This window comes from Branchiostoma belcheri, unplaced genomic scaffold (genome assembly GCF_001625305.1).
Source record: "Branchiostoma belcheri isolate BF01 breed outbred unplaced genomic scaffold, Haploidv18h27 scaffold73, whole genome shotgun sequence".
Classification (NCBI taxonomy): Eukaryota; Metazoa; Chordata; class Leptocardii; order Amphioxiformes; family Branchiostomatidae; genus Branchiostoma; species Branchiostoma belcheri.
Window position 1 is genome coordinate 214,387 of NW_017804387.1, and position 15,730 is coordinate 230,116.

At 41.8% G+C, this 15,730-nt stretch overlaps 2 protein-coding genes across 4 annotated transcripts in view; one reads left to right on the top strand and one right to left on the bottom strand.

Annotated features, from left to right (window-relative positions):
• The window catches only part of LOC109485116 (1-aminocyclopropane-1-carboxylate synthase-like protein 1), a 9,058-nt gene extending 825 nt beyond the window's left edge, over nucleotides 1-8,233 (bottom strand). The window contains exons 1-2 of the mRNA XM_019788548.1: nucleotides 7,912-8,233; nucleotides 126-185 (exon numbers count right to left, since the gene is read on the bottom strand). Of these exons, the coding sequence (XP_019644107.1) occupies nucleotides 126-185; nucleotides 7,912-8,079 (228 nt within the window). The 5' untranslated portion in view covers nucleotides 8,080-8,233. The remainder of the gene's footprint in view (nucleotides 1-125; nucleotides 186-7,911) is intronic.
• LOC109485167 (battenin-like) overlaps nucleotides 1,952-15,730 on the top strand; it is a 27,548-nt gene continuing 13,769 nt past the window's right edge. Inside the window, exon 1 of one of the 3 annotated variants that reach the window (XM_019788616.1) lies at nucleotides 1,952-2,484. The gene's annotated coding sequence lies outside the window, so the exon portion shown is untranslated. Of the gene's footprint in view, nucleotides 2,485-2,880; nucleotides 2,898-14,442; nucleotides 14,668-15,730 lie in introns of those variants that run through there. The other 2 variants (XM_019788614.1, XM_019788615.1) reach the window with 2 other exon arrangements.

A 15,730-nucleotide genomic window follows, 5' to 3' on the forward strand; every position in this document is an offset into this window, starting at 1 on the left:
CGGGGGGGGGGGCATTCTTAGAATTTAGGTAGCACACTGGGCTACCTAGGTTCAAAAATAGGTTGCCCAGGGCAACCGGGCAACCAGGTATTTTGCACGCTGGACTGACTACTGCGTAACGTTACCTTTTTCTCGACAACATCAAACATCAGCTTGTTCTCACTGACTCCAAAGTCCACAACACCCTGAAAGATATGAGACATAGTTAGTAAATTTGAACATCATTTGACATTTTCATGCGATACTGTCTTTCCTGCAATTGTATACTGGTATAGTGTTAACACAAGTTAACTGTTAATATTTTCGCTGTGCTTTTATATTCACAACACGTTCATTCGTTCGTTCCATATGTTCCATGAACTTATCATTATCGTGAACAAATAATTTGCCGACTTCCTATTTGCTGCACCTGCATCCACCGCAAACGTGTAGTTCCGTGAACATGTCCATTTTTCTATGGCCGCAAAGTCTTGCTACCATGAACATTAAGTGATTTGTAGTACATTTTATTGTAATGAGCATGGTTATGTTTACTGAAGGAAAACATATTGTTTTTACTCAGTTTCTTCCTCTTCTGTTCCAAACACTAACCTCTGACCTGGCCAATGACATGATTTGTTGACGTCTGTCACCATGGTGACTGGTGTTGGGTTACATAATGTTGCAATTTCATGGTCTGCTCTGCTCTTGTCACCATATACTCGTAGTACATGTGTGTGAATTTGTTTGAATAAAAATTAACAGGGCAGACCATGGCCATGTCCATTATTATCCATGTCCAAACATTATGTATTTTGCTTTGCAAATGTTACTTCTCTAGTTTGAGTAGATTTTTCCTGAGGATCAAAGAAAGCAGCCCTGAAAAAACTCAAGAATCTACAGGGCTGAGAACATTGCTAGCCTGGGTTCCATCCTGGTTAGTTTACGTCCGCTCCCACAGTCGCTACTTGGTGGTAGCGACTGTGGGAGCGGATGTAAACTAACCAGGATGGAACCCAGGCTAGAACATTGCTGTGCCGTAGGCGAATTGCACAGTTAAGAAGAAAACATCCTGTTCTGACTGGACGCAGTGAAAGTACATGTAATAGCAAAGGTCAAAGTCTATCATTTCTCACTAACAGCTACAATGCCCAAAGAGACAACTTGGGAAATAAGTGTTTGTAAACTTCTTCTTCTTCTTCTTCTTATCCGAGTTTTACGTCTATTGATTCCCCGAATCGGGGGTATAGACGTGCTTGCACAGGTGCATGTTTGGGCTTGTCATTTTGCCCCTCAGCATGCTGAGGTGCACAACAGCAAGCCTGTGCAAGACTTTTTTTGAAGCAAGGTTTTTACTGACTCTCACTTTTTCACTATCATGTTTCAAACATATGTTATATGTAAATAAATACTACATGTAGTTAATGGGTGAGATTATTAGTGTGCAGAGAAGACAAAAGAGACTCAGCAGTAAATCAGGGTTGGTAACCAGGCTATCAGTCTGGTCCTTATATATTATTGTGCAGAGCTTGTACTGAACTTACAAAAGTACAAAATTGGATCAGGTGTATTACAGGACACCTTGATGCAGTTTACCTGTAAATGCGATATAAAACAAACATCTACCTGTATTTGTTGCGAAAATTTATCAGGAGAAAAGGAAATCAGGCTGCTGCAGGTGAAGTGAAGTTAACTACACTAACTGTACTCTTCTGGAGGTATTTTTTGTGCAAAGCAATTCAGGACAGTATCTTGATAGACAGTGCCATAATCCTCAAATCAAGTATTCATGTAGTTACACAGTGTGTACGTTATGTGTGAGATGCCATTATTCTGATGGTCAACTATACACAACACCAGCACAGTGTGCAAATCTGCTTGGGCATTTGGATGACTCCACACTCCCTGCTGTGTTTAGCATGGAGGGAGAAACTATGGCCAGAGTAACATGAGATCAAACCATCAAACCAACCTCTGGGCTGTCCTTGGGGTGAAAAGGACAGGACTTGACTTTCCAGCCAACATCAGACAGCAGCAGGTTTGCCTGCAGCCTGGCCAAGATTTTCTGCACCCTCTCTGAGAGATCACTGTCTGCCATCCTTTCTGCACGCCTGCAGCTATCCTTCCAATACAGTAAATTATGCCCCTTGCCCCACTGACAAACTGACCCAGGACTGAACTACTGTGTGCAGCTGACCTGAAATCATGTACTGGTGTGCGAAAAGGAATGTTCCACTTTGCCTTAAGGACAAAAAAAACTCCCTATACACAACATTTCCAGATCATATCAGATTCTATTAATGCTTATCAACATCAACATCATGGAAGGTTTAATTCCAAGACGGAAAAGATCAAGTTTTCTTCTGGCTGTTGGATTGGGGATAAAAGTCTCCCCCATGTAAAAGTGGAGTATTCCACAGGAGGTCAACTTGAGGTCAGTATTTGCCCTGTGTATGACCCATGACTGCACGCTGAGGCAGGAAGCCATGGCATGAGAACTTAGAGGTGCAAACATTTACGTTAGATAATCAGGTAGTTTTTAAGACACTTGGTGGTTTAAGGTGGTCTCAAACTTCCTTGAGACGTACTCTTAGTGAATCTTCCCAAGGAGGTTACATGTATATAAAACCCTAACTACATGTAAGCCTATGCTTGTGATTCTACCATTTTCCTACCCTGGAATCCAGAACTCGTTTTCCGGCCACAAGAGCCCTTCGCCCGCTGGTAAATTACCGCTACGGGGGAGTCTAGCCTGGGGGGAGTTTGGCTGGCCGTACAAACCCCTCGGGCGGGCAAATGGAGCAGCAAGTTCTCTGGCCGACTACCTTCTCTGCGGCCTTTTTAGGCCGATTTCTACGATTTATTCAGCCTGCAAAAGAAGTCTGGCGGAGACTAACTGAAAGTCACTGCACAAAAATGTGAGCACAATTCTATCAACATTACATGTATCACCATAGATTTAACAGAGCAGGTATGTTAAAATACGTTCAAACCTGAGTGTTTTCTGCCGAATCATACCCATTGGTCTTGACTTCGGTTACAAATTTCATCAACATGGCACCCGTATGTTTCTTCACAATGGTGGCACCACAGGATGACAATGTGTGGAGTGGTAGAGCCGCATCCATGTTGAGTACTAGCTGTATCTGATGCACTGTGACAAGAGCACTTTGGCACTGAAATTCTTGAGGACTCTGTACATGACCTTTGACCTTTACCTAAGGGCTCTACCAAGCTGACCAGAAGGGTGGATCCCAAAACACAAAAGTACTGCGAAAAAATCGTGAGGCTAAGGCTGGGCCCACCTTCGCTGGTGTCCACAGACACTTGGCCCTGATACTAGCCTTATCCCTGGGGGTTGGTGGACGAAACCTGTCCAGTCTGGACTGGTCTAGGGGGGTGGAAAAATCTGTCCAGTCTGAATAAAGGGTCTGCATGGGGGATCTTAGCATAGCATAGCATCTACGGCCAGGCATTCTTGGCAATGCATATTGCTAAATACAGCAGGATCGGCAGCATTGCCAACATTTACCCCCTAATCACCAAGCTGATTGTTTTAGCCTGTCAAACAACATCCAACTTACTGTATTTCTGCTTGGAGATTATGTTTAAAGGTGGAGAATTGTCAGAAAACTTCTGGGATGAATTACACTACAATACTCTAAATTAAGTAACCTCCATCACTGGTTATATTCAACGGATAAATCCAACATTTCTTTGAGAAGTGAAAAAATATAGTTAGAGAATCATTTGTTGCCACCTGGCAAACCAATGGTTTAAAGTTTGTACTATGCCATCCCTGCAATTCATTTTAGCACATGATAAAGGACATAATTGAAACTGACCTGCTAAAATGGTCTAAAGGTCTCATACGCCAATTTCGCTGTCCCTAGACTTACACGTTAAAGTAGGCCACTATTTTGGCTGTGAATCCAATCAAAAAATCGTATATCAAGAGATTTTTTGCTTTCTATAGCAAACACACGTATGATGTAAACAATAAAAAAATTTGCCCCAATTCTAACCACTAGTTTGATATTTACGTATTTATGCAAGAGGCCCTCTTTTGGCTCACTGTGCCCGACCACAGTACTCAGATCAAAAAAAGCATATACGTCCGACAATCGCTCGGACGCCGAAACTTCCTTGCCCGATCCTGTCAGTAATAAACACTGGCTTTCATCTCAAATCCTTTTTAGATCAGGTCTGAGTGATGAAAGGGATTTTATGGTAAAGCGGCAAAACAAGCCCTTCTGCCTGAGTGACTCGCAACAGATAGAAAAACAGCACTTTTCTATAGACGGTATGCCTAAATACCTCAACCGGCCTCAACCGACCGCAACTGACCGCGTAATGGGTTAATATGCAGTATACGTGGGCTAACAACCTTTTCCAACTCTCTGGATACATTGTCTATGCTTGTATGAATGGAAAAAACACTGTAACTCTGACGTATTTACCAGTTTTTAAAAGTTATTCCTCTGGTTCAACGTTAGAATGCTTTTCATGGCCGCCATGTTGGGTCGCCATCGTTGGGCCTGCATGGGGAATTTCTGGACACCTTATTTGCTTTATACAGGCAACAGAATGCAAAGATGTTGGTTTATAAATCATAGTAAAGCACAAATACTATAATAACCAACTCATAATACAATGTAGCTATATACCGAGTGTTTTCCAGCCTGACATCCAAGCTGCTAAGCACGTACGCCTACCGGCTTGACCTCCATTGACCTCCGTCAAACCAGAGGAATAACTTTTAAAAACTGGTAAATACGTCAGAGTTACAGTGTTTTTTTCATACAAGCATAGACAATGTATCCAGAGAATTGGAAAAGGTTGTTAGCCCACGTATACTGCATATTAACCCATTACGCGGTCAGTTGAGGCCGGTTGAGGTCGGTTGAGGTATTTAGGCAGACCCTTCTATAGATACAAACAGTTTCCTGGACAGTACATGTCCGCTATCATTTTTAGTGGACATGTAACATGTAGGAGGGTCTGCATGGGGGGGTCCTGGCAACGGTTAACGGTAAATTCAGCAGGCCGATAACGCTTAACGGTAAATTCAGGACGGTCGGCAACGCTTAACGGTAAATTGACAGGCTTTTTTTTCGAGCGGCACTGGATTTGGTATCTCGCTTTGTGAGAAAGGTGATCACTGACAAAATTACGTATACCTTACATGTAATGAAGCATTAAAGGTATGTGTTCCCTGTGTTTCCCACCTGCCCTGGTCGCCAAGTGCGTCCACAAATACCGGGGTGTCCGAGTCGACTTCGGCCAGCTTGCATTTTTTCAGTCTGCCCAGTTTTACCGATGGATTTTGAGAGCGTAATCTAGGGGGGTCCGGGGGAATGCTCCCCCGGGAAATTTAGGATTTTTAAGCCTTCAAAAACGCAATTTCCCGCATTTTGAGAGGCAAATCATGGTTTTGAGAGTGTTTGTCGGTCCTTCTGATGTTTTCATATTTTACTCAAGATTTTTGTTGATTTGCCTGTCAAGGTTGACGGATTCGTTAAAAAAATTCTTTAACTCTCCGCAAACTTCCGGTAATTAACGGAAAACTGGTGCTGGCTAGAGCCGAAGGGACCGAGCACAGAGGCGCGAGTCGAGCGCCAAAAGCATTCTCCCCTGGGAAATTTTGTATTTTTAAACCTTCAATGACGCATTTTCCTGTACTTGGAAAGGCAAAATTAGGCGTAACGAAGTATTATTTATTAACGCTTAACGCTGAATTTAGGATGACAAATAACGTTTTACGTTGAATTAAAACGACCAATAACGCTTCACGATGAACATACTGATAACGCTTAACGTTGAATTAGAGCAGGCTGGCAACGATTAACGGTAAATTAAAATAGCCCATAACGGTTAACGAAAAAGGGCATGCAGACCCTCATGTAGTGAAGCTACTGTCGTATCCTTGGGTTACCTTGAATACTGTAATGATTCTTTAGGCCTGTATGGATAACATAATGCACACTTTCGGGCGATATGACATGTCTGCAAAACTCGTTCAAACCTGGAAGAATGGAGAGTCAAACATACCCCATTTATGGCTCAAAATGACTGTAATGGCATTCCCGACAATCGTGCTTTAGGGATTTTGGAAAAATGCGCTCGATTTTGAATTATGGGTAATTAAGTGCGAAAAAAGCCAAAACATTCAATTTTGTCACCTATTTGTCAACAAAAACGATACTTTAAGTCAGAAATTTAAAAAATTCCTAAAGCACGATTTTTCATCTTATTCCTACTCGTCGAAAAATATACAAATCAGTGACCTTGCGTAATACTTAGTATGTGTAGCCAGGTTTGCTCGGTGACTGGCTAAAATATGGCGCTCTGAAGTCCCGAAAATTATCGACTTTTTTATCGAAATCTGAAAAAATCATCCACTTAGAACAAAAAATCAAAAATTTCATTTTATTTCAACGAAATTTTCCCTCCGATACTAGTTTGTTTATTTTCAAATGTTTTACGGTTTGCCCAAAATTGTGTCTTGTAACCCGACACTTTATCGAACGCCCCCAGCAATGGGAAAGAATGTCGTAGTGACAGACCGCCTTGCCGGGGGAGCATGCCCCCGGATCCCCCTACATTGCGCCTTCAGCGCTTGGTCCCCTTCAGCTCTATCTAGCACCAGTTTTTTCCGTCAATTATTGGAAATTTAGGCCACACCAATTTAATTTGTTGGTTCTCGGATTTTTTCAGAAAAAATATGAAGCGACAGGGCGAAAAAATAAAAAATAAAAACAGGTCTAGGCATCCTATTATAGGCTTAAATGCTACAAAATGAGCCATGAAGTCAACACAAAAGGCTAAACATTGAATTTTGAACTTTTAATCAAACCACTGCAATGATAGATGGGAAAACTGTAACAACTAGGAAGAAAAGGACTTTCCTCAACTGTTGGGGGCAAAACATGAGCATTTTTCAGTTGATTCAGGACCAGAATCAATTTTTTTTTTTTTTGTTCAAATCAGAAAAAAAACGAAGAGGCGAATCCGAGAACCAACAAATTAAATTGATGTGGCCTTATGGCGTGTGACGGAAATTTTTTAAAACCAATCCTTGACAGACAAAATCAACAAATATCTTGGATGAAAATAAAACATCCGAAGGACCACCGACAAACACTCTCAACACCATGATCTGCGTATTAAAAATAAAATGAGGGAAATTGCATTTTTGAAGGCTTGAAAATCCAAAATTTAACAGGGGAGCATGCCCCCGGACACGGTGACCTAGATTGCCCAAAATTTGCCCTGATGATGAACCTGGGAGGATGGGAGTAGAGCCCTGGCCGCCCTGACTCGGACTCCCCTTCATTTGTGTCGCACTCGGGGACCAGGCCTAGGGCAGGCGGGAAGCACAGGGAACACAAGTGTGAAGTACCTTTCATGCGTACTTCATTACATGTAGGGTATACTTCATAATTAAGTATCAGTGGCCACTAGTTTTTTTTTTCACAAATTCAGATACCAAATCTAGTGTACTAGTGCAGCTTATAAAAATGCCAGGGTACAGTTATGATGTAAACTATAAATTATACAGACCACTCAGTGCCAAAGTGAAGGCCACATCTGCAATCCCTTACACCAAGGATATTATACATGTACAAGAATGTCCTTGGTTATATCAAGGAGGTAGAAAATTCTCCATGGTTATATCTACTTGGTACTGGACGAAACCATGAAATAGCATTGCTTCTAGGATCTTCTAGGGGGTCTAGTTGGGCTAGGCGTAAACAAACAAAACATGTCCATGGGTCTAAAAAATGTTTACACTTGTTTCGGCCCGGTAGGGACTCCAGTTTGGGCCATTCTGTTTTCATCGTTTTCATCTGGGGGCCTTCACACCGGCATGTAGGCCATGTACTAAAATGGTGGACGTGCTTCCTTGGTTTATTAGATGTCAAAAGTTACCTGTGGTTTGGAGACTCTGTCAAAATAGCCTTGACTCATGATCACGGCACCCGCCTTGGCCAGAAATGCCTCCTCTTCGTATGCCTGGCATATTCGATGGCCTCGTGGAGAAATCAGAGACACAGGTTCTTGACTGGCAAAGTTCTTCGGGTGGTCCGCTACCGCCATCTTCCCCGACTTCCGTTTGGTATCATTTATAACGTTATATTTGGCTTCAATGGCGCCTACGATACCGGTGAGGAGGTGAGGTGAGTCTACTAGCGCCCAGCTGGTAGTGTTTACTCGGACGATACCATTCACTCACAGAAATAGGTAATTTCACAACCGCGAAAGAGAACAGGATAAAAATAAAATGGGTCGGTCCAGGGCTTGCAATACTTCATTGCGTGCAACTATGTAACGTTATAGGTGCTTTTTCATAATTATTGCAATGATGTCCTTGTCGAATCCTACATAAATAAAAACCTAAGGCATACTAAAGGAACCCCCTCCATAGTTTTTAGGGTAACTGTTATACTAACGGGCCCGTTAGAAGCCTCTAGATTCAGTCCTTCCATTCCGGGTCTGGAGTTATCTTACTTAGTGCGAATTGTGTGCAAAAAAGTACTATTTTGATGTGCAAGTCCTGTTCTATCTTGATGTAGTAATACAGGGCATCTAATTTAGCTCGATATGTATAATTGCGGATGGTCGTTTGTGGTGTAGAGGGAAAGGTACGTCGAATCGGTGTCAGGTGAACTGAGTGCTACATGTATGTACTTTTTAATACACGAGTTTCCCGCGAAACCATTTGAAACTTTATCCACATTCGTACCATCACATGACTTTATAGACAAACATCATGATATATGTCCCAAATTGAAAGCACCTTCACACTCCATAGCATGTTTGTAACAAAATGAAGAATTGTTGAACTTGAAGCTTGAAGTGGTATTGAACCAGCTTTTATGCATACACTAGTACGCCGTGTTGTGCCTCTCGCTTTTAAATAAACTTTATAAAGCGAGCGAGGGTCACAACCCGCCGTACGTGCAACTGCGTGCTGTCTACTTGCAAAAACGTGGGCAAATTTTTGGGACCTGTAAGTGGTGATTACCGCCTCCTTACGGAATCCAACGGATTTGAAAGCGCGCAGACATGCCGTCGCAATTTACAAATCATATGGGTGTGTGCCCAGGATCCACGCATAAAGAAGTAAAAAAAGTTACTCCCCACTGTGGATCTTCCAGCAGCTTGCACAGTGAATTGACCCCCATATCGAAAGAAAGTTTATTGCAAATACTTGCCCGAGGGCTAATTGCAGTTACAAACAACATAAGAAAGAAAGTACAATGGTATGTGAGACTATATTTACGTGAGCATTAATATACTATATTCTACAACGTACATGGTACTAGTTTTACTGGGTTTGACTTCTTCTTTTTAGGCAATGGAAGACGAATTATCCACTTCTTCTATAATAACTACATAAACTCATAAACATCCCAGACTGTCTGGTCCCTAAAACAATGGCAGGGACAGATTAACATAACTCTGGTTGATCAGATTGAAATATTTTTCCTCACTGGTTTTCAAAGTAACATTACCAAACTATACAGAATGATCCGGATAATTATGGCTTCACCACACTATGTGTGGTGAAACATATTTTGTTCGCTGGTGTTTCTTCTTCTCCTGCCATTTCTTTGAATTGATTCAACTCTGCCATTTTTTGGGAAAAATTAAAGATTATTCCTCCTGATTATGCATATAGGATCCTCATTTGCGTAAATTATATCAGTTTCATATTCTCCACCAAAAGACAGCCTTATCTTAACAAACAAAGCCATTCTATCATTTCCTCATAAATTATGCAAATGAGGTCCTCATTTGAATAAGTTCACTTTTACTTAACCTTCAAATACCAGTATGAAATTCCAGGCAGTTGCCATTATGGAATTATAACATTTTCTCATTAATTATGCAAATTAAGTGTTAGTTTACATAATCAATATCTGCCTGAGTTTCTCTTGTTCTCAATTACATGCATCACAAGCTTAAATAGTCCTATAATGTAATGCAGCTGCTTTATAGAATTTCCTCATACATTATGCAAATCACATCCAGATTTGCATGATTATCGCATAATTATGTCAAGCGTCACTTAAGCTACCTACATACCAAAAATCATGACGATTCGTCAACCGGTTCTTGAGTTATCCTCTTTTGAATAGTTTTAAAGAAACGCCCCTGCAGTTCCAGAGCAAGCTGCTAGGGGGCCCAAACTCACGTGACTTCTTCCCCAGCACAAGAGCTACCTTCCATCCAAATTTCGTGACCCTAGCACGTCCAGATCATGAGATATCAAAACCGGAAGTTCCGCTGCAGTACCACAACGAGCCGCCAGGGGGTCCAAAATCTAATCAATTTGAGGTCTCATCAAGACCTACCCACCTACCAAGTATAAAGACAATCCATTTAAGCCTTCTCGAGTTATCGTGTTTACAGACAGACAGACACACACACACACAGACACACACACGAACGCCTCTGAAAACATAACCTTCTTGGCGAAGGTAATAATCATTATAAGATAAGAACAAATAATTATTAAGTAACGCAATATGACGGATATGATGGATAAAACGGATATGACGTTAATTATGTTGTAAATGCGATTTTTGGATTAAGTCCTTACTTATAACGATCGCACAGAGGTCGTACGTTGTAAGCACGTACAACTCACCATTTGCGCAACGAACAATGCACGCAACCGCTCACGGACGCAAGAGTGACGTGCGTTGACGTACTCCCTCCCTGCTCTTGCCAGCTCTTTTCCACGTTTTCAGAAAACGTGGCGGGCGTGGCCTCCCAAAAAACGTACCGACAAAAAACACACACGGCTGGTTGTGACCCTTGCTTAATTAAAGCTTTAAAGAAAATTACCTCGCGGTTAGCGGTCCTGTCATACTGGTTACTCATGGCCCTGTTTCCAGCAGTATCCAAGAATACTATAATAGTGTCTAGCGCGCACAATCGTTTGGCGCGTTCTGATATGACTTCGGGCTGCAAGGAGAAGGCCATTTCCAACTTGCCCTTGTCACATGAAGAATTGTTGAGCTTGAAGTGGTATTGAACCAGCTTTTATACGTAACTAGTTGCCAGTAAGACGTGTTGTGCCTCTCGCTTTAAACAAACTTTATAAAGCGAGGGTCACAACCCGCCGTACGTGCAACTGCGTGCTGTCTACGTGCAAAAACGTGGGCAAATTTTTAAGATCTGTAAGTGGTGATTACCGCCTCCTTACGGAATCCAACGGATTTGAAAGCGCGCAGACATGCCGTCGCAATTTACAAATCATATGGGTGTGTGCCCAGGACCCACGCATAAAGAAGTACTCCCCACCGTGGATCTTCCAGCAGCTTGCACAGTGAATGCCCCATATCGAAAGAAAGTTTATTGCAAATACTTGCCCGAGGGCTAATTGCAGTTACAAACAACATAAGAAAGAAAGTACAATGGTACGTGAGACTACATGTATATCTACGTCTAGCATTATACTATATTCTACAACGTACATGGTACTAGATTTACAGGGTTTGACTTCTTCTTTTTAGGCAATGGAAGACGAATTTACCCACTTCTTCTATAATAACTACATAAACTCATGAACATCCCAGACTGTCCAATGGAAATTTTGGATAGATAGCTCTGGGGATAGCCTGAGAAGTGGCATTAGTTTAGGCCCCCCTAACAGCTTCTGTAACTGCAGGGCTGTTTGTTGAAAAATCTTCTAGAACTCAAGAACCGACAGACGGATTGTCATGATATTTAATACGTAGGTAATTAGATGACAATAATGCAAATCAGGAGCTAATTTGCATAAGTAATGAGGAATTTCTATAAATATGCTTTGTTCCATAAAAGGACTGTGGAACACTTGTGACATGTAATTTAGAGTGAGAGCGTAGAAACATCTGAAGATATAGATTATGTAAGTGAAGACCTAATTTGCACAATTAATGGGAAATTGTTAATATTGCATAGTGGTAACCTCCAGTTCATACTTGCCGCATTTGAAAGTTAAATGAACGTAAACATCAAATCAAGGCTGCGGGAACACGGCCATTTACAACTTCACCATGTCACTTGTCATAATATTTGCATAATTCATAAGAAATTATTATAGCTCCCGAGTCCTACATCCTCTCCATAGGACTCGGGAGCTATAATAGGTTTGGTAACCAGGCAATATCGGCTGTTGACTCTTCAATTTGGTTAGAAACTGTTTGTTTACGCTTTTTCTACGGAGCTGCTGGGAAAAAGATGAATTTTCCCTGGGTGATGGTTTATATTCTGAAATGGCTCACTAATTCCAGTTTAAAAAAAAAAGACTAGGATGTTGCAATAACGTTTCCAAAATCTCCGCCTCCGGTAACGCTACGACATGTACAAGAAATAGAAAGTAGCCATTTTGTTCATCAGGCGACAAAACGGCATCACTTTTGCTCGCAGACTGATACTAAAACGCTTCACTCGTTTTTCGGCAAATACAAAAACTATTTTCTTTAACGATCTCCGAGCAATGGGGAGCGAAACGTAGCGTGACAGTCACGCAATTGCCAATTCCTGTGGTTTACTGCGCACCTATTTAAGTGAACATCGTTAAATATAACTTATTCAAATTATGGCCTCATTTGCGTTATTTATTACGAAATACTAGAATAACCTTCTTCGTTCAGATAACACATGAAGGCTGTCATTCGGCGGAGAAAATAATCAACTGATACAATTAATGCAATCGAGGATCTTATTTTCGTGATGGATGAGAAACTTCTGGAAGTTGTCAGTCGTGGAACGAATGAATTGGGATAATGTATTGGGTAATATGATTTGATAATATGGATGACATCTTCTGGGAACCCCAAAACTGATGCTAGCGTGAGAATAAAAAGGAAATGGCAAAAAAGTTGCCTTCATTTTGAAATCTACTTGGTTTAGCAAATGACTAAACATACTGAGTATGGTATGACGAATAATAGACTCTTCATTTTCTTTTCTTCACATTTTCTTCTTTTCCTTTGGAATTGATTTTGGCATTCTGCGATATTTCAATTTTTTTTCAATTTGCGGCATATAATTGCTCATTTTGCAGCTGCTTTTGTAGCTGGTGAGTTACGCCGAAGGGCGGTTATACCGGCTATACAGATACAGATTTACAATACGGTCGAAACCTTTTCTTTTTTTTAGAAACGGACGCGCGCGGATGCCGTCCATATAATATAAATAAAATATATTGAATACATAACAGCTAAAGCCAACAGCACTCTGGGTTTCTTAAGGAGGAATCTGAGGGGGGCAAGCAGAGCAATCAGGGCCCAGGCATACACCTCAATCGTAAGACCCCAGCTGGAGTATGCTTCGACAGTCTGGGATCCACACAAACGACTACATGCACAGACAAACAAACTTGAAGATAAAGTAGAAGCAGTACAGAAGCGAGCCGCTAGGTTCGTTACCGGAGATTACAGACCAACAACAAGCACGACAGATACACTGAGAACACTTGGATGGCCTTCCCTGCGCCAACGCAGGCAGCAAGCCAGACTTGTCCTAATGTATAAAGCAGTCAATAACATGATAGCCATCCCTATACACAACATTCTCACCAAAAACACAAACATTACAAGAGGACATCACTCACGCTTCATCACCATCCCATGCAAGACAGAAGCATACAGAGCCAGTTATTTCCCTCGAACTGTTATCGAGTGGAATACACTACCAGGTACACTCATATCTTGCACATCCCTTGATATGTTTAAGGCGGGTTTGGCCAGTCACCTTGGCCTTCCAGCCAATACCCAGCTGTAGAGTCATTTTTGTTTTCTGGTGTGGCTTTTGTATATAGTTGCACAGTTTGGTTTCTTTCATTTTGCAATTTATTATTTATATATCATTTTTCATCTGTTTGTATATTTTTGTTGCGCACCACCACCTGCCACACCAGCTGCACCTCCTTCCCGGGACGCGATGTGCCGTGAGGCACTTTGTCCCGTGTCATGTAGATGTAGATGTAGATATATATATATATTTGAAAATATAAATCAACATGGCCTTGCCTATGCTAGCTATCGAGTGCTGTGTGTATCGAATACCGTAAAAGGTTGATCTGAGCCGAAGTAATTTACAGCGATACATTGCATAATACACGGCAAAGCAAGTTGCTGCACTGTAAAAAACACCAATGATAAGGGTCTAAGATTTTCGATTTCCATATAGCTAGTTATTTACCTAATGCCGCACTTTAACCTCCAGAGTACACAGTTCACATGTAGCCTCCTGTGCAGGCCTCCGAGCGGATGGGCGTTTTTTTAGAAATATTTTGTAGTAAACGGCCATCATAGGACAATTCCAAGGAGTCCTATAGCTACGATGACCGGTTGGTTGTACGAGACTGGGGCAAGCGCCAAATAGTGACCTTTGCCCACTAGGCATGCACTAAATGGTGTACCTGCCATGCTTGGTTTGAAATGTCGAAAGTTACCTGTGGTTTGGAGACGCCGTCAAAATAGCCTCGACTCATGATCACGGCATTCGCCTTGACCCGAATTGACCCCGGCCTTCCGAATAACTGGCATATTCGATGAGCTCGTCGAGATATCAGAGACACAGGCTCTTGACTGGCAAAGTTCTTCGGGTGGTCCGCTACCGCCATCTTCCCCGACTTCCGTTTGGTATCATTTATATATTTGGCCTTGGAGTCTACGAGATCAGGTGAGTCTTCTGGTATCTCAGCATAGCGCCCAGCTGGACGATACATTCACTCACAGAAATAGGTAATTTCACAACCGCGAAAGAGACAGGAAAAAAAATCAAATGCGTCGATCCAGGGTTTATGATACGTCATTGCGTGCAACAATGTAACGTTATGGGTATTTTTTCATAATTATTGCAGTGATGTCCATGTCGGATCCCACATAACTAAAAACATAAAAAGGCATACAAAAGGAACCCACTCCATACGAGCTAGTTTTTAGGGTAACTGTTATACTAGTAGCCTCTAGTTTCATTCCGGGTCTGGAGTTGTCTTACGAAGTGCGAAGTGTGTGCAAAAAGTTCTATTTTGATGTGCAAGTCCTGTTCTATCTTGATGTAGTAATAAAGGGCATCTAATGTAGCTCGATATGTATAATCACAGATTGTCTTTTGTGTTGTCCAATTCCAAGGAAAAAGGGTTTGTCCTATAGCTACGATTACCGGTTGGTTGTACCAAGGACATTGGTTGTACGTTGTCAACAGTTCTACAAAACCCAGTATTAAACGCCCACCCGTTCGGAGGCCTGCACAGGAGGCTAGTTTGCATCAATGACATTCATGTTTGCATGTACTACATACTTTCAGCCGACCAGACACCTTGCGCCCGGAAGTCAGCACTACGAAGGCCCACAACGACACTTCCATACACCTCTTCCACAGCCCTTCCACATCGCTTCTACAGCACGCTGCCAAGTAGGGCTGCGGACCGGTACAGTGTACTGGTCCAATACCGTAAAAATCGTTTCGGTACAGGTCCAAAATACCGGATCATGAAGTAACGAGTATATACCGAAATAGCTAGGTTACACCATGTATATGACTAAAGATAGGTAAATCCTACCACAAAGACGAAAAATTAGCACTGGAAAAGACGTAAACACCGTCGATTGATTTGAGATCCTCAGTCTCACGAGACATCGCGAGAGTGTGGCTGATCCAGGGTTGTGATTGGTCAACAAACTCAAATCAGGTCATAAATAAAGATACTGACAAGTTGTCAACACTTTATTATTGTTTCTGC